General features: G+C 32.8%; 1 protein-coding gene across 2 annotated transcripts in view; it reads right to left on the bottom strand.

The window, feature by feature from the left end:
- LOC134855399 (serine/threonine-protein kinase ULK1-like) overlaps window positions 1-25837 on the bottom strand; it is a 52645-nt gene that overhangs the window by 8279 nt on the left and 18529 nt on the right. The window contains exon 2 of one of the 2 annotated variants that reach the window (XM_063871907.1): window positions 15592-15902. The exons of the other annotated variant lie outside the window; for it this stretch is intronic. Within the exon in view, the coding sequence (XP_063727977.1) occupies window positions 15592-15849 (258 nt within the window). The 5' untranslated portion in view covers window positions 15850-15902. The remainder of the gene's footprint in view (window positions 1-15591; window positions 15903-25837) is intronic. 2 annotated transcript variants of the gene reach the window in all.

Below are 25837 nucleotides of genomic sequence, written 5' to 3'. Positions count from 1 at the left end.
TAGGAAAGGGTTGGCAGTGGTAGAAAAATATTTGAGGAGTAACGAAGAAATTCTGAAGTTTTGGGATTTAAGTCTGCCAACAGATGACCAAAACCTTCTTTCGCTGCCAACTGATACGCATGGCGGAAGAATTTAGCATTATTCAATTGTTTGCCTAAACAATCAATTTGAAATTTGTTGAATGTCTCGAGATAATTTTAATGAAAATAAATGAGTTGTATTCAAATCTATTGTACGTGATTGTTTACTTTGCTGATATAAATAATATGAACATTTTTATGTCGGCCTGCTGTAGCTAATTCAACAAATGCTTTCTCAAAAAAAACGTTTTACAGGTATAATCAAAGACAATCATGCAATCCCATAAGTTAGTAAAAATTTCAAAGACGGAAAATTTTGTGAATTCAAAATCATTTTTATGTAAAAAACAAAAGAACGGTATTTGGGTTGATCGTGAAGATAAAAAAAAACATTTTGTTTGCGATGGATGTACCTCTGAGAAGCATTCGAAAAAACAAGGGACATAAAAAGACAATTTTTCGTTGAAATGAGATTACTAATGCAACTTGGGATTAAGTAATATGTAACCAACTGTACTGGACAGTATCGAAAGCGAAATCGCACGTCACAACTTAGCTTGTAAATGAGCAGTTTTGAAAGATATAAAGGTAGCAAAATGGAAATAAAACAGATTTGTGAGAACAAGACAACTTCTGCAGAGGGAAGAGAAACAGAATTTCTAGGATCTGTTTCCATCAGATAAAAACTGTTTGACACCACCAATGTCTGCAAAGGCGCAATCATTGTTCTCGACAGTGGTTTCTACTTTTTCCATGTTTTTAAGAAAAATTTGTTGCTTGATTGTATCAAGGTTGATTGTTACAACTGCATACCAATCGCATTTTTTTCTCTCTGACCGATTCCCGTTTGATTTGTTTTTTGTTATATATCTAGCTATGGTTTGTCTGTCGTATGTTTCCGAAAAACTTTTTCTACCACCACAACCGACAAATTTATGCATTATTGGACATTTAATTTTGTATCCAATTGAAAAATACTTTGGACTTTCTACGGGTACAATGTTTTTGATAAATGATGCGAGGAAATGTCGTTTGTAAATATGTTTTTCTCTCTGACCGATTGCCGTTTGATTTGTTTTTTGTTATATATCTAGCTATGCTTTGTCTGTCGTATGTTTCCGAAAATTTTTTTCTAACACCACAACCACCAAATTTATGCGTTCTTGGACATTTAAATTTGTATCCAATTGAAAAAAAAACTTTGGAATTTCTACGGGTACAATGTTTTTGATAAATGATGCGAGGAAATGTCGTTTGTAAATATGCTTTTCTTGTACCAAAACAACTTAAGCTTTGGGAAGCCAAATTTGTTTAAATTTGACACGCGAGTTTTCAAGTATTCAGCTAATAAAACAAAATTTTGGAATCCTCTAGCAAAAAATTAGAAGTTTGAGTTCCTCAAACGAATGCTGTCATAAACATGTTCCAAGTATGAGTAATTGTATTCACCTTCGTTCAACGAAGCCCCCGTGCAGGAATCTAAATTCACAATTTTAAGCTTTTTCTCTTCATTTGAGAATTTGTTGAATTAAACTGTTGGCAGAAAATGAACTGTATAAGCTTTTTGGTAGAGCAAACGGAAGCCTTTCTCAAAGATGAAAGGTTTCTTGCCGCATTTAAATCTTCCGATTTTATTTTTGGGTTAACATGACTTTCACTCATCATTCCAACAATCGAAATAATTTTGGATTGAGAAATAAGAAAAACGCAATACCTGTCACGTGACCTAGCTAACACTTTTTTATTTTAAAAAGCAAAAAAAAAATGCGTACCCAGGTCCGTATCTTTTTTTTTGCAAATATGCTGCTGCGTCATGCTTTAATGCAAGTATTCTAAGAAAGTTGAATTGTTTTAACTGTCTGTCGAACGACGAATTTTCTATTCTAATTAAACCACCATACGGTCAATTTTTTTTCGAAACGAAATTCAGGATAGTAGAAACAAGTGGCTGAAAAATACTGATTTGCTGATTTTTCCGGAAAATATTTTTTTTCATCTGCTAAAATTTCATGAACAGTTTTAAATTGAAAATTTAAATTAAATTTAATGAACGCATAATAAAAAAGGGATTACGAATAGTATCAATTAAAACTTAACTTCCTCTTCAACAAAATTTTTCAAAAATAAATCACTATTATCGAAAATAGGTTTTCCATAAAAACTTGTCAAAATATTCATTATTTTTCAAAAATTGACAGAACGTGATCAGGTAATTAAACTTTAAAATCTTTTGAACGTTTCGGTATTCATCTCATCTGTTTAAACCTGTCTTCACCCTGTGTGTTTCACTGAGACTGCAGTCAAAATTCTTGCGGATTTGTTTGACGTCGATAATGCAGCATGCGTAACAGTATTATCAATTGGTTTCTGATCCACAATGGCAGGAGATTTTCCGCAGACGTTTTGATTTGACGAAGTTTGTTTGTTAGATGATATTGCAGAAAGCAATAAACTGGTAAAAAAATTTTTGATTGCAGTGATTGCAGTGATTTCTTACGAATCGAGATTGGCTGGAACAGTTTGTGCTGAGTAAGTGAGAGCTAGTTTAAGCTTGTCAAATTACTTGCCGTGTCCTTTGACATCTTTGGCAGGAGTAACTAATTAATTGAACACTGAAATATTTTGGGAAAGAAAAAAATGTTTTTTTGATGTTCCTCTGAATCTACTTGAATCGATATATAGTAAAGGGATTTTTCTGTCATTTTCAACTGAAAAATGACAATTCTCAATTCTGAAAGGGCTTCCTAAAGCATAATTTTTGAACAAGTTTTTTCAGTAGCAACAAATTTGAAATTTGGTTGAAACTTTTTGAAAATATCGGGTAACACAACTACGAACATAGCTTCTTCCAGTTTGTGAAGAAAATTAATTCGAGTCGTGCTTGAAATTGTTAGTATTTGCGAAAAACTGAGATTTTTTGGCACGTTTACAATTAGACTGTGGTTTGTTTTTGATTTCAACAGTTTCGGAAATTTCATTCGTTTGCGCTCGGGTTCACTTTCCCCGTTTTAGTAATTTTGAAAACTGTTCGTTGGTTGAGGAAAGTCGTTTCACACAATCCATTCAACATCTCCTCTTCCTTTTAGGAAATTTTCAAGAAAACATACGTACCAGCTTGGTCAAATGTTTCCAATGTATCACGCTCTAATCTTTTACTGTTTTCCGAAATATCGAAATAGTAATCACCAAATTTTTTATCTGCATTTGCTTTGGTGTTTAATTTCTTTTTATTCATTGTAACAACTAAAACTTCAAAGTAACTTGATTTTAAAATTTAATACTAAGAGTTTCGCTTGCTTGTTTTGGTCTGCAAAAGAAAGCGTTGTATCTAATTTAACATGAGCAAATATGTACTTTTTTTCGCAAACGTTTGGGATTGCAATTTGGTTAAATAGATTTGGTCCTCTTATTAATGGGCGTCATAAGTTTTAATAATCAAAGGTAGTTTTTTATACAAGCTATCTGTTTTAACGCAAAAGAGATATAAATAGAATACCATGCATTATAACATAATTAACCTACATGCCCTCCTTAGTAAACCGATAAATTTATACATAGCAGGTCGTAAAGTTACTAATTTTGTAAAAGCAAACCCTTATTTTAAAATCAATTCAATTTTTTTCCGCGTTATGTTCTTTTTTTTCTTGTTTTTTTTTCTTCAAAAAAGCCTTGTTATAACATTGCTGGATATTCAAATCACGAAAAAACTATTTTTTATCAAACCGGTTTGCGTAGTTTTGTTGAACTAACTAACAAAAAAAAACAGTTTTATTTCAGATGTGTGGACTTGCACAAATCACATCATGATACGCAAAATTTTTTTAAACATTTATTCAGTAAACTTTTCTTAAATTTGTCGGAGGAAGAAGCAGAACTCAATTTAGAGTATTTGATTTGCCCTTCAAATCCCGGAAAATATACAGACACTGACGAGCTTCTCGCCCTTCAGATTGTTTTTTCAACTTTAACAAAATCAGTATTGATTTTTTTGAACGGTTATGGCGAATGGACCACGTTGAATCACCAATAAGTGTTACCACGAAAGCCGATATTTCTCCTACAGTGTCACCATGGCTTGATGAACCAGATTGTTCAACTCCAACGCGCACCCCTGTAGCTACAGTGAGTAACCACATGACTCCATGAGAGAACTTGACTCCTTCTCTATGTCTTGAGCCAGAGAAAAAGCGAAAGCTAACATCATTAGAAAAAACTCAGGAATGTTTAGATTTTTTTTAACTTTGAAAATGAGATTGCGTTTGTTTGATTTTCATTTGGTTTTATAGTGTATAAAGATTTAAACAAAAAACTCAGATTGATAGCTCTCATTTGGTTTTTATAATTAGTCATTATGAAAATTAAAGTTCTCTGCCTCTTAATGCATCACTTGTCAAGTTGCTAGGAAAACGAGAGCATAAAAAGATAACCGAATGATGGACAAGTCTTTAATCAAAATACAAAAAAACTTGAATTTTTGAATCTCGGAAAAATTTTGAAAATTTTAATCTGGTAAACATGAGGTCCAATAGTCTTCAGACTTCTGTACATTGACTGGTTAGAAGAAGTATTTTGATATGTTGCACGACCATCTCAGACCAGCCATTGAAGTGATACAGACAATTCTTTTTGAAGAAGCCTCATCATATACCAGTTTTCCAACTTTTGTTACACGGTCCAATATGTGATAGTTTTAGTGGAAAAAACAGAAGTTGGATTAACTCTTGAACTTTGAAATTCACATGTATCTTTATTGCATCAGAAAAATTATTGACTGATTTCTTAATATTCATAAGGTATCTTTAAAAAAACACATATAATTTTAGTTGGTATTGATTTTCTAAGTGCAACGGTTTTGAAACTTTTTGAAAATTTGAACGCAAAGCAAAATTGACTTTATGTGTTTCTGGTGAGAAAACAACTACAATACGAACTTTTGCGAGAAAAAATTTTTCAACAGATTCGAACATCGTTGGCCTAATCGAAATTTATCGTTTTGAAAAGTTTAATAACTAAAGGTAATTAACTTCTTTTTGTTATACGTTTCCTTCCAAACAAGTTTTTCGAACGATTCTTATTGTAAAAAACAAACATTTTTGTTATATTTTCTACACATTTTGGTTTAAATCTAACTCTAATTCAAACTTTGGCGGGTAAAGTGTTCAAATTCAAAATTAAACGAGAAAAACAATTCAAATTCACACCGAGAAGGGAGAAAAACAAAAACTAGCCGCAGTATTTTAAACGTTTTGGCCTTTAGCTTTGATTCATTCCCTTTTTTGCTTCGCTACAAATCAGTTCCAGAGGAAAATGGTTCTCAAGTTTAAATTTGTCCCTTTTTTTAAAAAACGAATAGATCTTGTCATGAACGAAATTTCCACACTGTTGAAAAAAAAGGCAACCCTTGTAAACTTAGTAGTTTATTGCTATCAAATCTGCAGCAGCATATTGAATCACACCATTGGAAATTCAGCAATGGATTGCGGTTTTGTTGGTATGGTTTTTTTGATTTTGAAGAGTTCAGGGATCACATGCAGTCAGAGCATGGGCTAACTGTTTTGAATCAACAACACACATCACACAGCGGCCCCTTTAGCTCAACCACCTTGGCCAGCAATATTGATAACATTCCCGCTTTAATTGAAGTTCATGAGTGAGCCATGAAAAATACGGTTTTGACTTTCATATTTCACGTTAAATTATTTAACATGATCTGATCGAGTTTGTGACATTGAAAAACAATGAGATTCAAAGTTTTTTAGTCGATAGAACTTGTAATGGACCCTGCAAAGTACATTTTTTGGCTAAACTTATGTTAATCAAGCATGCTACAGTTGTTTCGGACCAAAGGATGCAGCAACCTGAAGACGAACGCGTTGAAATTTTCGCTAATTCTATGATGAAGCCCCTAAATGCAAACGGTGTATCTGATGATTTATTTCTCGAAAAGCTCGGAAAATCGAAGATGTGTTCCGGAAGAATTGAACCCACGGTAAATGAGCGTGTAAATGAATTGTACATTGAATTCGGAAATGTGTTACCAATAGGAGGCTGTTCGTTTATATCACTCCCTGAAAAATTAGCAATTTGTCAACAACTGATTAGTATTCGTACTCACTGCGACCATAATTTCTTTTTGTTATGCTACACTGCCGCCTATCATTTTAGATACAAGCCTGATCTTATCGTTGGGAGGTTAGATGACCCTAAATTTTGAGAGACTGATTCACACACCTATACAAAGCCCAGAACGCATCACGCATCCGACTATTTCATTATGCCTAGAGCCTGAACATGATTACTCAATTCGAGAGAATTAATAACGTTCAAGTAAACGTGTTCCAATATCCAAATAGAGATCTCATTCCAATGATTGACTCAAAATTTGAAAGTTCAGATAATTTCGTCATGGATCTGATTTTCTCATATAAACCCGGAATGCACCACTTGGTTTTGATAAAAGACCTGCTACGATTTGTCGCGGAGTTCCAAAGCAAAAATTTCGAAATTTCCTGCAGTTGTGCCATAAATGTTTCCTAATTCATTACAACGAAATTGATCATAAAACGCACGCTCGATTATGTGAAGATATTGAACGAGCTGTAGTGATAAAGATGACAGTCGAAAATGGTTGCCACAAGTTTGAAAGTTTCACTCTCTCTGAAATGCACAGATTGTTATTTGTTTTCACATCCATTACTTCATGTATGAACAACACAAAAATTCCATGATCTCGCGTTCTAGAAAAACATGAAACCTCCGGGTATTGCAATTGATCATGAGTCCTCAGAATCATTTTTCTTTAGTCTTGATAGCTCTGAAAATTGTTTAGAAAATTTTCTGTTAGCTCGAGATGTTTGCATCTATAAACGAAAAGTTCCATATTTTTTGGGAGACCATAGCCAACTGTGTAAAGAAGAAACTAGAACCTGTTGGATCTGTCGAGAAAACTTTAGTGAAAGCAAAAAAAAATGCCTGGATCACTGTCACTCTTTGGGTAATTTTCTTGGGATGGACCCAAAACTAATGTAACTTAGCGCTAGGAAACATAAATTATCTTCCTCGCGTTGGACATAATTAGCAGAATTATGATATGCATCATACATATCTAGCTCTCAACGAAACTGACTCGCGTAGTTTAATATAAATCAATCCTTTCAACGGCAAGATTTATTTTTCACTAATTATCAGAGTATTTATCAAAACAATAACACAAAAAGATTAAACTACGCAAAAAAGTTATGATTATTTTCAATTCCTTGATTATTGCAAGTTTCTTCACTCATCACTACACAAATTAATAGACATTTTGCCTGACAACAGTATTACAATTCAGGAAAACCCTTTTCAAAACGTAAGCCAAATCTGTAGAAATTTCATACGCGAAAAAGAAGTTTTTCCTTATAATTACATGGCTGACCGTAAAAAGTTTGACGAAAAATAAATACCGTCTCTCGAAAAGTGGGCGAATAAATTAGACGGACATAAATATGCTATTGATTCCAAGAACTTGATTGAAGCGAAGTCAGTTTTCAATCAATTTATTTGTCAGAGCCTGCTCGACTATCATGACTTATTTTTGTCTTGTGACACATTGCTCCTAGCTTGTTTCTTTTTAGGAAATTTGCTCTCTCAGCTATGAAGAATATGGCCTTGGGTGCGCTCATCATTTCAACGCTTCAGATTTGGCCGGTGAGGTTTCAAGAAATTGTGTAAAGCTGATGTCGAATTGCTAACGGATCCAAATCATTTAGACATAATTGATAAGTTGATGCGAGTTGGAACTGCGTTATTATTTGAAAAACGACAGTTCACTGCAAACAACAGACATTTGAATGAAACGTTTAATGCTAGCAAAGATACTACATATGACTTCATGGTTGATGGGAACAATTTTTACGGTGGAGTAATGCAGACTCACAACCTGCCCGCACGCCATATCAAGACAATCGAGGTTAGAAATGAAAGATATACTCATGAAAATGAAGATGAGAGTTCCATGACAATAGAAGAAATTTAAGCAAACCCTGACGATTCAAACTACGGTAATGTTGTTGGAATTGATTAAAAAAAACCTCAGTTGTTGCATGAAAGTCAAGTCATCATGATTATTCACTGGAACTCACTAAGGAAGTGGTTCAAAAAGGTTGGTTAAGCAGATACTAAAATAAATCTCTCAGTACTAATGAAAAAAATACAATGAAAACTCTGTAACTCTGGAGACCCGCAATAGGTAAAGAGAGAAAGCTATTACAAACTCTACATGATAAGACTCAACATATAATTCGTTTTAAACTTCTGAAACTCTACGTAAAGATTGGCCTGAGTGTTACAAAACTGTATCGCATCGTAAAGCTTAAACAAGAATTGTGACTCGAATCGTACATAACTCCAAATACATACACACGGAAAGCGGCAAAAAACACGTTTGAAGAAGCCGTGTCCAAATTATTGATCAGTTCAGTTTATGGGAAAATGTGTGTGTCAGAAAGAAAAAGAATGAAAATCAAGTTTTACGAAATGCTGAAGAAACAATGCAAAAAATAAGTAAGATTGAAATTGAAACCTACAAAAATGTTTGGTGAAGAATTGGCTGCTTTAACATTATAAAATTATATGGTATGTACCCACAATTGTAGGAGCGTGTATACTAGAAATAGCAAAGTTTGAGATGTTTAACTTTCTCTACGAGGTTATGAAGCCCAACTTCATCTGCCACCTCTAGTACTCAGACACTGAAAGCCTAAAGTACGATATAAAAACGAAAAAAAAACCCAAATTTTTATAATAAACTATAAAAGAAACGTGAAATTTGGACAAATTCGACCTCTACATTTATCCATCGAACCGCTTCCTCTGCAATTTAGATAGCAAGCTTACAGTTTTAAAGTTTAAAGACGAGTTCCGGGATATATAAATACAGATTTTGTTGCATTGAAGCCAAAGCTTTATTCAATATTAACGCAAAGTAAAAACAGTTCCTTCAAAAACAGACTCAAAATTGTTCAACGAGTGTTTTTCATTTCTGAAATTTAAAGAAAAATCAAAAAACTGAAAACAACATTTTTTTTTGAAAAATGAGAAAAAAAAATTGATAAAACATGTGTAAAATAATTTTTAAAAAAATGTTGAAAAAATATTACAAAAAAAAATTTGTAAGCAAAAAAATTGAAAAAAAAATTGGAACAAAAAATTGAAAAAAATTTCGGAAAAAATTTTGAAAAACAAAAAAATATTTGAAAAGATTTTAACACTTTTTTCAAACAAGGGGGATCTTCTGAAAAGGATGAGTTTATATATTTTTTAATCTTCAAATTCATGTCTAAATTTGCAAAACAGTAAAGATATGAAAGAAAATATTAGAGTGCATCTTTTTTTCTTGTAGATACACGGAGACAATTGCTAACTCGTGAAAAATACATCAATATTCTCGACTCTGGAAACCTTGTAGGAGCCGAAAGTACTCGCATCATCTCTGTGAGGCATGATCTGAACACTGTTTTGTGAGCAAACAAAATCGCAATGTCAGCCTATGATGATAAGCAATACATCTCAGCGATGGTATCTCCACATTGCCATACGGTCACTATAGAACCGTGAATGCTTCTCTCTTTCTTGATAATACCGATAGCAATCATGATGACGATGTTGACAATGACAATAAAGAAAGGAACGTGAGTGAAACTATTGGCACCAGTCACAACTTAAATCGAGATATAGACGCTTGGTTGAAGTTTTTTTAAGGAAAAAGATGAGATTGTAGACTGGGATCAGGAGAAATCCAACCAAGAAGAAATCTTCACGCAAGATACGACTTACGGGTCAGAAGATAGCTTTCTTGAGATGAATAATCAACCGAGCCGATCGTTGAGAGACCTGGTAAATAGGGTCACCAGCTATGAAGTTCCAGATCCAGGTAGAATTCGTGTCACGGAAATCGCTGAGAGAAATATCGAAATCGATGAATTGGTTAATCCAAATACAGTCACTTCTTCTTCGTTTTCGGATGATGAAAGGTACCTCGATACGTCGACCGCGAAACAGTTGAAGATTAAATACCGCAGTCAAAGGGACGCAAAACAAACAAAAAAACTCTAAGGTTGTGTGTTTGATTCAAGTTCACTACAACATTTGTTGCTTTAAAACAGTGTAATAAATCTTATTAGTTTCCACGTTTTATCGCAGTTAGGTAATGGCGGGCTACTTTAAATACACTTTTGGTCTTGTGTTACACTGTTTTACCTGGAGTGGATTGAGAACTTCTAACTTGGAAATGACCCCAGGCTGGTTTTGGTGCCCTAAAACGACACTTGTTTTGGAAAATTGTGTGCATAATTCAACCATTTTGTTTCATATCTATTTTCTCGAAGACCATAGAGCTTATAGAAACACTGAAAAAATTAATTCGCAAAGACAGTTAACAGCAAAATAAATTGCACAATTTTAGTAATTTGGAAAACAGTTTAGCTTGCCGAGCTATTGGTGGCGAACAGAAAGAATTTATCGCCTCAATGCATAGAACGAATTTAGTTTTGGCCAACAAAAATTTCAGTATAAAAAATATACATTGGGATCATTAAGGATCATTAGTTTCACAAAGGGATAATTAGCTTTAAAAATCATACATAGGGATCATTAGGTATGAATTTTTTACATAAGGATCATAAGGAATAAATTTTAACATATGCACCATTAGGTATAAGCTATACAGAATGATCCAGGCATCAATACTACTCCTTGCATTCCATGAAACTTTTCACTCTCACATACACTTTTATTAAAAAATCTCAACCACCCCTATAGCACTATAGCACTCATCTTGTGGACCATGTTATTAGGCAGAGATCAATATTTCGATCTGTTTGCAGTTCGTCTTAAGCTTTTTACTGGCAGCGTGAAACCAGGCAATACTCGCTAAGGGGGGGGGGGGGTTGGGATGAAGCTGAAAATATAGTACCATGTTTGTTGGAACGAGCACCTTGAGAGCAAAATTGCGCCGCGAGTAGTTATGAGTGTAACTAAACACTTGCAATCATCTTGTACAACCTCTTGTCAGACAGAGAGCAGTATTTTGATTTGTTTGAAGTTGGCTTATAAACTTTTACTGGCAGGCAGCGTGGATTCATGTTGTGCTCGCATGACCTAAAATTGGTTTCACCAAAATTGAACAAACAGTCAGTAAAAGTTCTTTGGACTAGCGTCAAGAGTCCCGGATACAGGCCGAATGATCAATACCCCGCGCGAAGCTTCAGCGAATGTTCGCCTGCATTGCTCAGCAAACTTAATGGACGGGTCAATGAAGAGACTAAATGTTTTAGGATGATTTTTAAAAGACACGCGTTGTTCGTTTTTGCAATCATATTTATGTTGAAGTTTTTGTTAGAAGAGTATGTCTTTACACTTTCACATATGTTCTTTCACGACAAGCCATGAAAAAAACTGCATGATTTTTAAAAGACAACCGTTGTTCGTTTTTGCAATCATATTTATGTTGAAGTTTTTGTTAGAAGAGTATGTCTTTACACTTTCACATATGTTCTTTCACGACAAGCCATGAAAAAAACTGCATGAAGAAAAAAGTGAAAAACTGAGACAAGAAATCATTTGCACAGTTTCGTGCACTATGCAGGGTTGTTTCAATTTTCGGGGCTTTTTTACAATTTTTTGGTATATTTCGCACAAAAACAACAGAAACATACTCCTCAAGAGTTATAACATAATTGAAGATGGCCCAGGGCACAAGAGCCGCACTCGGGTACTTCGTTTTTTCCGGCCGGCTTTTTTTTGCCTCGGGCATCGTTCAATTAAGTTTTAACTACTACGAAGAAGGAAAAGGCGAGCCAAACAATTAGAAGAGGAAAAAATACTTGGGGAATTTTATTTGTAGTTTGTTTAACTCTTTAGATAAAACAGATCAGGCCACTGAAGGGTGATCAGGCTGCTTCTGGAGTGGACAAAAAGCTGAAGTCGTCCTCAGTAGATTGTAGGTTTACATCAAGTCAATAATGGATTGCCGTGAGCACAAAAATTGAAAATTGTTAGGGATAAAACTGAGCCTTGAGAGACAACTGTATAAACACTACTAGATTTTAAAAGGTGTCCTTGAACAAACTTTTTGATTAAACCTCACTCAAAAACTTTGACATCCAGCTATACAGGCTTTCTGGTAGCCTGTTTTAAGTAAGGAGATCTAGGAGGGAGCAGCAATAGCTGACCATGTCGAAAATTTTTGTTATATCAAGTGGTGGCCTTTGTTGGCTAAGAGAGTCGCCGATAAAAAATCAAGATTAGAAAATGCTTTGGTTGTTGAAAGCATCGGGCGAAAGCCATGTTGATGATCGGTTGTGGGTAGGAATCTGGTTGGGGCGGAATGGATCAAGCATTCTACAATCTTAAGAACTGGTCCTAATTTCGAAATAGGACGGTACGAAATTGAAAAATTGAGATCTTGTTTGGTTTTTGGAACGGAATTTTCCAAATCGGGGAAGTTCGTTTAAAAGAAGAGAACAAGTAAAAGGTGAGAAAAAAAATAAACAACTGTTTTTCTTATATGTTTGAGTTCCGGTCCCATCCGGTCCAATGCTTTTGAGGGTTTAGTCGCTTTTCTTAGTGTTCAGAGAAAAAAAAACTTAATGAGACGTTGACTCTAAATTTGAGGATTTTTCTCTTAGTTGTCAATGTGCTTGTATGTGTTCTCATTTCAGCAGATTGCACAGTAAATGTTCCATCTCTAACGGTCAAGAGTTAAGTTTATGGTTAAAAAAATTGGGTCGGCTACTAAATATATTTGCAGCAAGTTAATAACCGGAATACTGCGCAGAATTTATTTTTTTGACTTGTTGTGATCAGTAGCTGGATGAATTCTCTGCACTGTTTTTTTTCTCTTGAAAAGTTCTGTCCCGATCTTTTTGCTTAAAACATTCAGAAAGATTTTGGATAAAACGGTCGAGCTGGAACAAAGAAACGATCCCGTTCAGCGAGAATCTGGTGACGACGTGATGCAGCAAGTATTATGTCACGAAAAAACCGTTTTGTGGCGTTTACATCATGCAGCAATAGTTTCTTTAGTAAAAGTTTTTTAATCATTCTTTTTGAAAATAAAACTATTTTTTTGTGGTTTTCAAAGAAAAACTTCTGCATTTGAAATGGTAATGAGATGGTCTCAGTCTAGTTTTGAAAGTGCGTGCCAGGAAAGTTTTAATAATAAGTAAAGTCTCACTAATTGCAAACTTTTTTAGTTAGTAATCATGTTAAGACTTATTTGAGAAACATTTATTTTGGGGACTCAATTAGCTCGCTTCTCGGAACGTTTTATCAAGTTTTTGGAACGGTTTAGCAGCCAATTTAGAATATTCAAAAAGAGTATATTTGCTAATTATAAAGAAGCTCTTAATACAGCTGCAAAGATACAAAGCTTTCAAGAAACGAGTTTTTCATAACCAGAGATAAAACTAATGCAAAATGCTCCCAAAAAAGAAACAATTCAAGCAAAAATAACAAAAAACAACCAAACAATTGAGTCTAAAAACAAAGTTTTTACTGCACAAAAATGGGTTGATACATTGGGTTGATACTGCACAAAAACGTGTTTTTATAGAGCGTATTGGTTGATTTGATGAAAAAGTCATGAATGATAACAGTAAGTTTTTCAGATTTCAGGAAATTTGTCCATTAAATATTCATTCAAGCATGAAAGGTGCTTAATAAAAAGAATATATAAGTTTTTCAGGTCGGTGTTTTAGCCTTGACTCAAAACAAAAACTTATTTCTCAAATCGAATACGGAAAACTTATTTGAAACATTCATTCAAAGTCACAATCAGAATGCGTAAGCAAAAAATGAGAAAATACCAATCAATACTGCAGTTAAAATGCTCTCAGCAAAATCGCGTCTATTTAGTAGGGTAGTGAAAAAACTTAAGGAAAGAAAATTTTTTCATCTATATTGAGTTTTCAGGTGCGAAAATCAAAGCAGCAAGATTTAGGCAAGTGGGAAACGCAATAGTGCTCGAGAAAATGTATCAGCTGCTTATAAACATTTTACAGATACGATGTTTTCAAGGCCATAACATCAATAAGTTTTAATATTCTAAAGAACTGCAACTTGTTTTGAAGTATAACCAAACGTTTTTGGAAATGCCACATCAAACACAACAAAAACACCTCGCTTAAACATCTTTTGCCTTCCATAGTGGTTTTCTTTGCTCGTTTTTTTTTCTTTTTTTTTCAACAGTACGAGGCTAAACTGTATATTTTGTGCATTGTAAGAGGATTCCGCAGCAAGCACGCACCCTTTGTTCTTCTTTTGTTCTTTCATGTTCTTTGACCGTTCCCGCATCCAGTTTCAAGCGTTAATAATCGATTATTTTACGATATTAGTACCAGTCTTACTAAAAATGAGAAACAACTGATTTTAATCAATTAAAAAAAGATTATAATCTCTATTTTTAAGATCTAATTTTAAATAATTATAATCCATTATAATCAATTATCATCGATTATAATTGATTCTAAGGGTTTTTTTGAAAGAACTATAATCAATTTAAATCGTTTATAAGAGATTATATCTCTCGGAAAAATCACGATTATTATTAGTTATATATCCTTCAAGCACCTAATTTATAAACAAATATATAATTATCAAAAATCATCATAATAATCCGTTTTAATAGATTATTTACGCTCAAACTTGGATACGGACTCCCACAATTTTTTAAAGACTTGGAATCCAGGCACATACAGAGACAAAATTGTGCGCCTATATAAGGCAAAGTTTGGCCTCATAATGAATTTTTTTCTGTTTTGTTTTGAAACAAGTGTTTCTTTTCTGCGAATTATTCAAACAACCAGTTTACATTTTTTAAAATTGGTATTGAAAAATTGTTCTTATTCTACGTAGATAAAATAAAAACATTTCTCTTCCGCTCAAATACACATGGAACTGGATTAGAGATCGAGTGGTATCTTCCATGCAGTGTTTAACAAACTACTTTTTTTTGTGATTTTTTGTTGATTGCCTGAAAACACATTTTATAATGCTTCTTGTTGATTGCTTGAAAACACTTTTTATAATGCTTCTTGTTGATTGCATGAAAACACATTTTATAATGCTTCTTGTTGATTGCATGAAAACACTTTTAATAATGCTTCTTGTTGATTGCATGAAAACACTTTTTATAATGCTTCTTGTTGATTGCATGAAAACACATTTTATAATGCTTCTTATTGATTGCATGAAAACACATTATAAATGCTTCTTGTTGACTGCATGAAAACACTTCTATAATGCTTCTTGTTGATTGCTTGAAAACACTTTTTATAATGCTTCTTGTTGATTGCCTAAAAACACATCTTATAATGCCTCTTGTTGATTGCCTGAAAACACTTTTTATAATGCTTCCTTGAAGTTTGTACTTTGTTGCATTCGGAAAAAATCAAAGGATGCGTCCAAATTAAACCAAACATGATAATCTGGTAAAAATTGCAATTAAAAACTGTGGAAGTTTTAAACTCACGGGATAGCAATTATATGTCTGCACGATATTGTCATGCTTCAGCGTCAGCAGGAGAGTTACCTCGTGAAGCACTCTCATAAGATTATCTCGGCTGTCATCCTTAAGGTCTATGCATTTGACAGCCACTGATTTGCGAGACCGATCGTTGACGTGACCCAAGTACACAACCCCAAATGCCCCATGCCCTAGTGATTTCTTGGTGTCGTACACGTACTTACCCCCGCCCAGTTCTACCGTTGACGAAATATCGCTGCCCATACTACATAAATAACTACTCTCAAATATGATGTGTAGTGCTTTAATCGTTGCAGCTGAAACAAAAAAAACTATACTTTTAACTGATGTTTTTATTTATCAGAAGTTTTGGGGACTTGATTTATTAGAATGGCTGTATAGTTTGAACCGTTCAAAACTTATTCTACTTTGATATTTCTGACTGTAAATTTAATAACTTATCAATCATGATCCATTACTAAGACTTATGATAAATTGTAAAGTTGAAATTATTGAAGATACGAATTAGTTGCTTTCTTCTCAGCTATAACATTTCAATAAGACCTACTGAGACTAGGAGTAAGAGTAGGAATGTTATTAGACTAAGGATTTGCAAAAACCTATCCGGCCAAAAAGAATTGCGTGACGAGCATCCGGGGTACCCTCTTCCGAAATTACTCTATGAGAAGACCACCCGGGATCTCAAGGCATCTGACGCGACCAATGAGTCTCGAGCAACCTATTACTACCTTAGTTTTAGAAAAATCAAACAAATCAAAACAATTTGACAGAAAATTAGCTCACTTCTAAGTCTCAATAAGTATTATCAAGCCGAGCCAATATTTTAGCCCAAAATTTATCACAACAAAAGACAAAAACCAAAACCTGCATCGCAAAGCGAACAAATACGCAGACAAGGGCGACAAAATTTCAAAGTACTTGTGCCGTAAAACCTATTATTACTGTATAAACTGCATAAAAAAGCCGAAAACTTAATATAAAAAGCCGTATATTTAGGTAATAAATCATAATTAACTAATAAAGCATTTTTCAACCAGAGTGTCAAACTTCAATCTCAAAATTCAAGTTTGCAGTAATTTTTCTTTAAGTCTTTTGTTTCAACTGTATAAATTTGTAAAAATACAAAAAAAACAAAAAAAACAAATATATAAATTAATTGATGTTAAATTGATGAAGGTTCATCTCGAGGACCAAAATCTTTTCTCGTGTTCAAACTACTTTCCTTATCCTAAACAACCCTGGGACTTATAAATTTCCTTGAAATTTTTAAATTTCACTTCCAATTCAATACATTTTGTCAATTGAGTGTCTTAGGAACTAAAACTTCGCATGGGAAAAGATTTTAGGTTTCAGAGTCTCAGATGGTAAGATGTTAATTTCCGAGAAAAATAATTTTCGGCGTCCGATTTTGCTAAAATCTTATGTATTAAGACAGTGAAAAGATTTTTCAACGTCCTATAACAGGTATAGGGTGATAAGTTTCGGGTGGTAAGTTTTCCTGCAAAAACCTTAAATGTTTTGAAAAAACCTCATTTTTTTGGAAAATTTTTGCGGTTTTTGGTAAATTTTTGCAATCAATCTTCTTCTTTTGTAAAAAACCAATGCTGTATTACGTGAAAAGCGTCAACACCCAAAATGTGTTCAAGGCAATGATACAATTTTTGATTAAAAGTATGAGTACGATAAAATTTGATGGTTCGAATAGATTTGAAAAAAACGACGATTAGAATTGATCTTATTTAAGCTACGATGCGTTTTATTAGTGCTGTGAAGACCGAAAAAAGGCTTATACAAGTTGAATCTATGCTATAACTTCCGAATTCCCGAAAGAAACATAAAATAAACATACTTTTGAAGAAGTGAAGTGAACTGTTTCATATTAGACTCAGCATCTTCCTAACTTTTTCCAATTTAATTATTGTTTTGAAATTGTAACTACTTTGTTTAATCCAGCCAAAAAATATTTTGTTAAAACCTCAATTCAATTGATTAATCATTGTATTATTCCCTAAAAATTCTTCATCAAAGTTCATGGTTCAACTCGTCCTCGGCTTTTTTTGGGAATGATGACCCCAAGTTCATCCAAAACTCTAATTTCTGTTTTGTTTTCACTTGAGCAATGTAAATTAAATTAATTGAAGTTAAATGTGTTTTTTTTTACTGTTGAAACAATTTTAAAAAGGTGTGAAAAAGTTTCACAAGTATAATAGAATGTGATGAAGTGAATGCGAAACTTCTTCAAATCGGATTATTCTTTTTGCTTATACTTTACAAGTTTTTTACAAATTTTCTGTAGATAATTGGTTTTTTATGGTTATTCCTGCTTTCTGTTTTATTTAGGTTCCCGGTTTTGAACTCACTTTGCATGACATTTTAGTCAAATTTTTTTGACTCAGATGTGTTTACTTCATTGAAAAAAGCCCTAAAACATCTGAATTTTCATGTAATTTTACCTGGGTCATCAATTGATATTTTATTTTCTGAAAACTTACACATAAACACAAAAATTGAGGGTTGTTATGTTGAATTTTCCCTAGAGCTATAACTTATTATCTGAAATGAAGCAAATTGATCTCACAACCTGTAAAAATAAATTGGATTTCTATTTTGTTTTGTCAAAACACATCAACAAAAGTCTTTCTCGGTTTCTGGTTGATCTACTGACTTCTTAATCGCTTCACTTTGAACAAAAATTCACTCAAAAAATGAAGTTCATATGTAAAATTGTATCATTTTGAAGACTTTTTATGATTCCGATGCAACGTTTCACCAAAAACTCCATTTTCTAAGAGGCTTCAGAAAGGTATTTTTGATCCAGATACCTGTATGATCCGGCTCTAACCTTAAAAATTAAATTTCAAGTGATTTTCTAGTGCAGATTTTTTCATGGTCCTACAAAAAATCCAAAGTTTATCTTTTCGTCATCGTCAGTTATCAAAAACAGTAAAAACTAATTGTTTTTGATGTATCAGCCATTTTTCATCTGCTTGAAAACGCACTACTATATAAACTCAATCGAAGACACTAATTTATAAAGTTTAAAAATTGATAGCTAGGCAAAACGAATCAATTGGTCTGTTTTTTTTTATCCACGATTTTGTTTCAAATTTTTAATAAAAATATATCCAATTTTTAGCTCATATTATGTACATTTACAGAAAAGTCAAAACAACAAAACAGCTGTTCTCACGGTAGTTTAACGATTTTTCGATAGACGTCCATGGGATTTTGAATCTGATTATCGCTCGAGTTGGTTTTATCGTCAATCAGACCTTTGAACAAAAGCATAAATGAACAATTAAAAATGCGTTGAAAGTACTTCATACTTTTTCAAGACTAATTTTTCATAAAAACTTATCAAAAAACTAGAATTTTGTACAGAGTTCTAATTTGTTGCAGGATACAGTTTCTCGATAAATTTTTTTTTTGCTTTGTTTACTTTGTTTTCATAGGAATTTTTGAAGGTATCTTGTGGTGGAGTATCTTCGGAGTTTGCTGAGCGTTTTTTAACATCTTGAAGAAGATCCTTTTGACAAGGAGAATACCTCCTCTTGGAAAAAACATTCAACTCCTCGCTGATATATGTATGAAAATTACAATCAAGACACTTCAAAACTCCACAAGTCTTACAAGGTTTTGATGCATTTATCGTGGGTAACATCTACCACATCAAGACAGGCAGTTTTTTTTCCAATCAGTGATTACATCCCAATATGTAAGAAAAGACTTGAGAAAAAATGGGAGAATTAGAGAGTCTTAAAGTTTTAAGAAGAAGATTTAGACTAATTTTAATGGTTACAAAAAATAAATAAAAGTAAATTAACAATTATGCAAGATTCCTGACCAACTGTATTTCAACGTGAAGGAAAATCAGAATGGCTTTCATCCTATTTAATGCAGCTGTAATAAAATCAAACAATCAAAATCAAACTGTTTTTTTATTAGGTTTGTTAATGAGTTATTAGACTTTTTGATGTCAGCCAATCAGAAACAACTTTTTAACTTATTTTGGGTTTTTCAATAGTTTTGATATCAACCAATCAGAATCAAGCAGTGTTTATCAAAGAGTTGATAGATGTTTTGATGTCAAACAACCTGAATCAAGCTTTTGTTATCATTGTTTTTTCAAAATTTTGGTATCAATAAATCAGAATCGAGCTTTTCTTTTCCTGGCTTTTTCATTAATTTGATATCGAACCAATCAGAATCGAGCTTTTCTTATACTGGGTTTTTAAATAATTTGATATCAACCAATTAGAATCAAGCAGTATTTATCAAAGGGTTATTAGATGTTTCGTTGTTAAACAACTAGACTCAAGCTTTTCCTATCATGGATTTTTTATCAACTAATCTGAACCCAGCTTTACTTATAATGCAAATGTTAATGATTTTGATATCAACCAAATATCGTTTTGAAAACATTATCAAATTTGATACTAACTAACAGAAGAAAATATTCACAGATATAATTTTAAGAAAAGCTTTCTATTTTATTAGAAAGGTTTTGTTTGAGAAACTTCAAATTGCAATACTTGATGAATACCCTCGTCTTCAATTTTTTTTTATTTTTTGGGTTTTTCCATTGGATTTTTATTTAATTACTAAGTAGCCAATCTAAGAATTGAAATTATTTTTCAAAATTCCGGCATTCTTCTTCTGTATCAAGTATCCTCTTCATTTTTAAATTAAATTACTGGTGTTTCTGTACGTCAAAAAATGAATGAAATTTTCATCAACGTCCTCACTCTTCTACTCCTATTCTGGTTTTGAAAAATTTTAGCTTTGAAACCTGATACATCCAGATTTCAAACATTGAGTGTACTCTTGATAGTGATGTTTTTCTAGCTGAAATATACATGTTCTGTTTTAATTTCTTTTTCAAAATTTTACATTTTCTTTCAAAAATGCCACATTAAGAAATACAACAAGTTGTTTCAATTTCTCTTACTTAGATTCTGACTTGTTTTGATGAAACCAATCAAAATCTCAAGTCGCCCAAAATTTGAGTCAATTGTTTGAATTCATAGATAGTATAGTTGACATAGGCAACTTGCTTCAACCCTTCAATTTCCTTTGCAGTGAAGAGTTGAAATTGAATCTAGGGTGGTTTGTTCACACTGTACTTCTTGATTGTAGCACGCGTCCTTCTCATGTCGTATCTTACTTTTTCATATTCTCTACTGAAGATGTACCTGATCCATAGTTGACTCTTTACCAGATTTGGCTTCATAAATAGTTTCAAGTCAAAGTTTTCAGCATCATGAACAACCATATTCCGCATTGCTATTATATTCTCTCTCTCTCTCTCTCTCTCTCTCTCTCTCTCTCTCTCTTTCACCAAGTTCGTCTTGCTGGGGTTTTGCCAGTTCCCAACTGATTTTTCTCGAATAGTTAGAAGCAGGGCTCAAATTAAATTTTCGCCTTGTAGGAGATTTGGACCAAGCAAGTCTCCCAATTTTATTTTGATTTTTCGAAATTTCAAGGTATGTGGGAGTAGTGTCTTTTCCTGGGTACATTTTGATTAGAAGAGTAAGCTGATCAGATGAGGAAAAATGAGAGAAAAGATTTAGAGATTAAATGAAAAAGAAAATAATTACTATGAGTCACATTGATTTCCATATACTGAAGTAGTACCAAAAATGGAAGATTTTGTGTGAAATTTCTATCAACGGAAGTAATGTAACTATCAGTGCTCCCTTATGAATCGACAATTCCCTGCAAAAACCATTCTTCCAGATGATCACTGCTATGTTTCAAGCTATGCTCTCCCCGACTTTTGTTCAGGTTATCGTAAAAAAAATAACTGTTTCTTTCCCCTCTGAACGAGTTTTACAAAAAATACAACTCTTTATATTCCTTGGAGAAATTTGAGTTTTATTTGGTTTTACTAGGAACAACTCTGAGCCAATGTCTGCAGATATTAGATAAGTATTTTACATATATCAAAATGTGACAGTCTTTACACTTTTTTCAAACACATATTCTATCGAAGAATTGATACATCGACCAAAAAGGTATTTTATCAGCTTAGACGAGCAGTTCGTCATAACTTACGATAGGAAGGAGTCAAAAAATGCCTAGCATTGCAAAGAAATGACTAATTTGGGAAAAAATTTAAGAGACATCATCTAAATTCTAATCAAAAACTCGCTTCCACGCACACTCTTGGTTCATTGTATCTGGACAGAATTCGAAAAGTTCGAAAGTTCAGAATATGAGTCCGATCTGTTGAAGATGGTTGACTGTTTTTTTGGTTGTCGTGGTTCTGTGCATAGTGACTTTGTAACCTTTTGGGACAAAATAATTAACTGTATTTGAATGTTCTCTTAGCAGTTTGCCCTAATAATTCGTTAAAAACCCAGCTTTGGTTCAGAAAACTTTGATTCAAGTGAGACAAAATCCAAATTACAATCAAATGGAAAAATCTAATAACACGTAAAAGACAAAAAAAAATCTTTGTGAAATTTTAAGTTTGTTGTCCCTTTCTTCTTTATGATATGTGCCAAACCACGTTTTCTGCTCAAAAGAGAAAAATTGCCCTGTTGAATCATTTTTATTTCTTAGTTGTATCTTCTATCAAGAATGGTTTCAGTTTTTTGCCAATCATGCAGGAAAATTCTTACGAGACTGTAAACTTCTTCGGATCTCTGAAGGTGATGTCACATTCAACCATTTCTTCAAAAACTGTCATTTGTAAGAAATATTCACTTGTAAGCAATTGCAAACTGTTTCCATATCCTAGATCCACTATTTCATCATTTTTTGTTTTCATTTGAATCATAAGAAAACCAACCCGTAGTTTTTTCTCGAATTTCTAAAATTTCAGATTATAAATTTCCCTCGAGTTCTCGAGTTCTCTCCATTTTGAAAGATCTATGATAATTTGCTGAACGGACCGGGAGATTTTATTAAATTTGAAAATTTTGAAAGAGTCCGCACCAATTTTGATTTGGATGCAGTAACTCGACCGTTATATTATGATTGTTTTCAACTTTTGGGATAGATTTCTGTTTTTTTTCTAAATGTTTTAATCGTGTTGCTGGAATGAACTGTACTGTCACAGATTTTCACTTACAATGAAATATATTTCTTTCAGATGTATTTTATTACCAGCTTAAGTTAGGTTTTAGTTACATTCTCCAAAAACGTAGAAATTATCGCTTCCATTAAGAAGTATACGCCACTTCAAGTTTTTTGATTGAAAAAGAGAACAATTTGTCTCATCGAATGGGTTGAATTTTGTATACGAGGATTTTTAGAATAAGATTTCTTCTTGAATTGAATCGAGTTTTGAAAAAGATTTCTAAAAACTGAATAATTACTTTGAAAACAACTCCCATTAAACTCAACTTTGATTGAGTATCTTTAATTTGAATTGAAAACAAAAAACATTTGAAATTATAAAACCTACAATTTTTTTCAACAATCTCCTCACCTTAGAGTTTGTTGTGGAATTCTGATTGGTTAATTTTTAATGTATGTTTTTAGTGTTTGGGAGATTCATAAAAATTTTGAAATTAATATGTAATCTCATTAGAAAAATAAGAGGACTCTAGAAGTTAATGAGTTATGACGTAACTTCTCTGGTTGAAATGTTTTACAACTTTCACTGTTCTATGAAAAAAGTTTAATGGCGTCATTTTCTATGGTAGAGTTTTTTTTTATTGAGTAAGTAATTCAGAAGACACCTTTTTAGCTCTGTCGAAAATCATGTCAGACTCTTGGATTAGCTTTTTCTCAAATAACTTTTCTATTGATAATTGAAAGTTTGTTAGTAAAGTCATAGTTAATTTTATTCCAGAGTATACGCTTTTTAACATATAGACAATGTATAACTTAACGTTTAGGCAAAACAAGTCTGAAAAGGTTTTGCAAGCTGTAGAGTTTGAGTTGATTTTCTTGACTACTTATACACATATTTCGTATTATTCAAATGCTTGAGCACCTAGTCAATCTCAAGTTTTGTCGTTCATGGCTACAACTATATCAACAAAATTTGGATACAAGCCTGGTTCAAGATGCATCGATTCGATTTTTCTTTTCTTCTGAGAGTTTTCTCTGCAATCGACGAATGTAAACGTTCCCTCAGTAACATTTTGGTACAAAGGAAAGGATATGATAATTCTGAAATAGCAAACTCCCATTCTCCTTTCGTATGTGTTTAATTGGGTAGAAAACTTGTAAAAGAACTGAGACTATTTTTTGGGTAACCATTAAAAGAAACAATAGCAAGCAGCTCAATAGTAAAAGAATCCCTGACAATTACTTGATAAAAGTTTAGTTTGAAAATTGTTACACTCAAATCTGAATTTTTCTCAGCTCGTTTTCAGAAAATTTTCACGTTTTCTTTGTTGTCGGTATCTTTGATGATGTATGTAGGAGGCCTTTTTGTAAGTTTTGCCGAGATTATGGTTTTTATCCCTTTAGAAAAAGAAAACCATTCTTTGAAATTCTCTCCCTTTAACTCCAATTTTGAGTTTTGATTTTTTTACCCTGTTAGAGGTTTATTCTACAGAATTGAGATGAATCAGTATCCTTGACATCTAATGATGATTTCTCAATATATCTATTAAAGCGACAATTACCTGTAGACGCAAATTGAGGTAACTTGTGAATGGATGTTCACCATGAACTTCCATGAAGGGATAGGTTATGTGTTTTAATGATTGAAAGGCTTTCTCTTCAAAAGCAGCTCTTGTTTTACTCATTGTTGAGTAAACTTCAATGTCTTTTTCCTGCACACTTTTCTGAATGTTACTCCATTTTCTGTTTTTTTATCAACCCAAAATTTTTCGACAGAGTTTTTTCTAGAAATCATTTTTTTTTCAAAAGCCTGCAAAATGTCTTTGGCATATTTTGTTTTCATTGTTTTAGCTCCGACAAATCGCGGAAAACATCAACATGAATCTTTAAATATTTGACTCCGTTGTTTCAATTCGCTAGTTTTTCCACAAAAGCCAGGTTCATCTCATCTACCAAACTTTATCGAAACATTTTGAAAAAGCTTGAAGTCTTTGGAAACGTCTGATTGACGGACCAAACTTTGCTTACGATGTTTTGGTTTCTAGAAATAGTTTTACTTTCTTTTTTGACAAACCGCTTGCTTTACTCAATTTTAGCTCAGAACCGTACGCCGCTCTGCCCCTACAGTACAATCTGTTCCGAGTAACCTTTTCAGATTTTGAAAGGGATCCAAATTCCTCTATCTTTCATTTTGGCATTCTGCTTGATAACAAGTTTCAGCGGAATTTGAGTAGCTTCCAAAATCGTAAAGTAAATATTTGGGAAATTAGTATCTTTTTGCTTTAGTATACACACAAATATACAGTAGATTCATTTGTGTCTCGATTATCTAAAATGATATTTTGTGACTGGTAAAGTTTAATTGTAGGAGAGTTCAAAATTGAATCAATAAAACAGAGCACTGTAAATAGAATCAAAAAATTTTGGTGAGTAAGAAATAAAAACAAAATGATTCATTCTAGATCAATCCATTGATTCATTCAATTGCAAGCCTTTGGGAGAGCATAAAATAATTCTTCTTTTATGCAGTGAAGTTTTTCTTCGAGCGAATTCTGATGTTTCTCTTCGATGTTTAACTACGTCTATTTTGCGGCAAAACTGTAGCTCGCCTCGCATCAGATTAACTAGATGTTCGCTAAAGAAGTGATTGTTTTTGCTCCTGCTGGTAAATGAAGTTTTGATGGTACTCAATTCTTGTTTGTGCAATATCTTGGAGACTCAACTGTTTTTGGAGACAAATCATTTACTAAATGAACATAGGGAATAGATGTTGCATCTTCATACCGTTCTTACAATTGAGATCCTAGAACTAGTTGTTGACCTGATATATTGATTTGTAAAACATCTCTCGGTGACTTGAACAAGACTATGTGTGTAATTTGACAAGACCACATCTCTTCCCTTTTTGTTTGATGGGACAATTTATGCTTTATATTTTTTTGTATTCAGTCCACTGTGTCTTCCTTCCAGCAGTAGCAATTTTTAGAAAAAATTAGAATTTCAAATTTCTCCATAAGAGTCATCAAATATTAAAATTTGTTTTGTTCAATTATTGGGAAGGTTTTCAAACAGTTCAAATTTTTTCTTAAAGCTTTGCTACTTAAATTTTTTTTGAAAAAATTAAGATTTTTTTCATTTGTCCATAAAGAGGTTGATAATGCTGATTAAAAAAAATTGTCAAATGTGGGCTGAAATGTTCCATTTGTTA

Source organism: Symsagittifera roscoffensis, chromosome 10 (genome assembly GCF_963678635.1).
Source record: "Symsagittifera roscoffensis chromosome 10, txSymRosc1.1, whole genome shotgun sequence".
Lineage (NCBI taxonomy): Eukaryota > Metazoa > Xenacoelomorpha > Acoela > Convolutidae > Symsagittifera > Symsagittifera roscoffensis.
Note: the sequence above shows the minus strand (reverse complement) of the source record. Positions and strands in the feature narration are given on the sequence as shown.